At 43.9% G+C, this 2500-nt stretch overlaps 1 protein-coding gene across 1 annotated transcript in view; it reads right to left on the bottom strand.

Moving 5' to 3' along the window:
- Positions 1-2500, bottom strand: part of ncapg2 (non-SMC condensin II complex, subunit G2) — a 29191-nt gene that overhangs the window by 4444 nt on the left and 22247 nt on the right. Inside the window, exon 24 of the mRNA XM_053233317.1 lies at positions 236-339. Within this exon, the coding sequence (XP_053089292.1) occupies positions 236-339 (104 nt within the window). The remainder of the gene's footprint in view (positions 1-235; positions 340-2500) is intronic.

The raw sequence follows: 2500 nt of genomic DNA on the forward strand, positions 1-2500 counted from the left end.
GAGCAGGACAATTACACACCCTCTCTATCTTAATAGCTATAAATTAGCTGAATGAAGTGATAGCTAAATAAAATGACAACACAAAGCCTCGGATATAATGCTTGCTAGTGGGCGTGGCCAAAATGCCACATAATCCTCCGCCTCATTTGTTCATTTCTGATTCTGGGAGGTTTCACTGGAACTTATTAGTCATAATGAGTGTGTGTGTGTGTGTGTGTGTGTGTGTGTGTGTTACCTGGTTACTGCGGGCGATTTAAGGATGGCGGACAAGATGGTGCTCGAGAGAGGAGGCAGATCTGTTACGGTCTCTGGAGTCGTCAATTCTTCAGGATTAGAAATCTAAATACAAGAAGAAAAAACATTCCTTATTTGTGTGTGTGTGTGTGTGTGTGTGTGTTAAGTCACATTAGCAGATGGACAAACACACTGTAATTTAAAATATACATACAGAATTTCCCATTTATTCTCAGCATATTTTTCAATAATTTATATAGAAACGTAATACGACTCATGCAAAAGCACATAAAGATAATTATTATAGTCAACACTTGGCTTTTAATCCAAACTTTATTGCAGTTTTCTGTCCAGGGTGGATTTTAGTTTTGATTTCAGGTTCAGCGCGTCCTGACTTTCAGTTTCGGCTCCAGTGCGTCCTGACTTTCAGTTTCGGGTTCAGTGCGTCCTGACTTTCAGTTTCGGCTCCAGCGCGTCCTGACTTTCGGTTTCGGCTCCAGCGCGTCCTGACTTTCAGTTTCGGGTTCAGTGCGTCCTGACTTTCAGTTTCGGCTCCAGCGCGTCCTGACTTTCGGTTTCGGCTCCAGCGCGTTCTGACTTTCGGTTTCGGCTCCAGTGCGTCCTGACTTTCGGTTTCGGCTCCAGCGTTTCCTGACTTTCGGTTTCGGCTCCAGTGCGTCCTGACTTTCGGTTTCGGCTCCAGTGTGTCCTGACTTTCAGTTTCGGCTCCAGTGCGTCCTGACTTTCAGTTTCGGCTCCAGTGCGTCCTGACTTTCAGTTTCGGGTCCAGTGCGTCCTGACTTTCGGTTTCGGCTCCAGTGCGTCCTGACTTTCGGTTTCGGCTCCAGCGTTTCCTGACTTTCGGTTTCGGCTCCAGCGTTTCCTGACTTTCGGTTTCGGCTCCAGTGCGTCCTGACTTTCAGTTTCGGGTCCAGTGTGTCCTGACTTTCAGTTTCGGCTCCAGTGCGTCCTGACTTTCAGTTTCGGGTCCAGTGTGTCCTGACTTTCGGTTTCGGCTCCAGTGCGTCCTGACTTTCGGTTTCGGCTCCAGTGCGTCCTGACTTTCAGTTTCGGCTCCAGTGTGTCCTGACTTTCGGTTTCGGCTCCAGTGTGTCCTGACTTTCGGTTTCGGCTCCAGTGCGTCCTGACTTTCGGTTTCGGCTCCAGTGCGTCCTGACTTTCGGTTTCGGCTCCAGCGCGTCCTGACTTTCGGTTTCGGGTTCAGTGCGTCCTGACTTTCGGTTTCGGCTCCAGCGCGTCCTGACTTTCGGTTTCACTACATTTTCTATATAGTCCTTTGTGCATATATACTGTATAATTTTACGGTACCGATCGACTCGTCTGTTTTAGTTAAGATGTAAACACTAGAAAAGCTTACATGCCGGAAAGGAGGAAAGTTTACAGTATAAATTTCCATGTTTGATTTCTTTCTATTTAATCTAGGGAAAAGAAGTTACATCCAGGAATTAATAAGAAAGTGTAACATGTAAACTCTTCTAGTGTCTCCATCTTAACTAAAACAGACGAGTGGCACCTCACACACACCTGGTGGTTACAATAAAACCCTGTATATACAAACACTACAGATTCTCCGGTGATGAGATTGATCGCGCTGTCTGAAGGAGACTGCACCTCAGCGTTTTTAATCACTTTCTAATTATCATCAAAATTATGTCAACTATTAGATTTGACACTGTTTTTTTTTCTTTCTATGTCTGAAGAAGTGTGGTTTTTGACCATTTAACTGAAAAATAACAGCTGAAATATTTCAATGGCATCTCCTAATTAATCTAGTTAACTGATGGTCTTTATATACGAGTCTTAATATACGTTAACTACATCGAAAATTTTATTTCACTTTACTGAACTCCAGAGAGAAATCAAGGGTGATGCATCTTTAGAGGGGTGAAAATCGAGACGAGAGGTTACTAATGTGAGCTGGGGAAAGGGGGCGGGGCTTACAGGGGGTCCATTAAAATCGGAGAGCTCAAAACACCTACGCAACTGTCAATCATTCTAGATTCACATGTTGATTGGCTCATCATTAATTTTTATAGGAGGAGAAAAAAAAAGGCTCCTGTTTTAGGATAACTTATACGAGCGTACTCGTGGCATTCCTACGCAAAATGATCGACATGGAAAGTTAGTTAATTAGTTATTTACCTTAGTTTCGGTTTTACTTTTTAGTTGTCTGGACTTGATCGATTTTCTCTCTGGTTATCAGTTGGATCAATAACAGCTTCGGGAACGTCTCAGTCAGAGATTA

Source organism: Pangasianodon hypophthalmus, chromosome 4 (assembly GCF_027358585.1).
Source record: "Pangasianodon hypophthalmus isolate fPanHyp1 chromosome 4, fPanHyp1.pri, whole genome shotgun sequence".
Lineage (NCBI taxonomy): Eukaryota > Metazoa > Chordata > Actinopteri > Siluriformes > Pangasiidae > Pangasianodon > Pangasianodon hypophthalmus.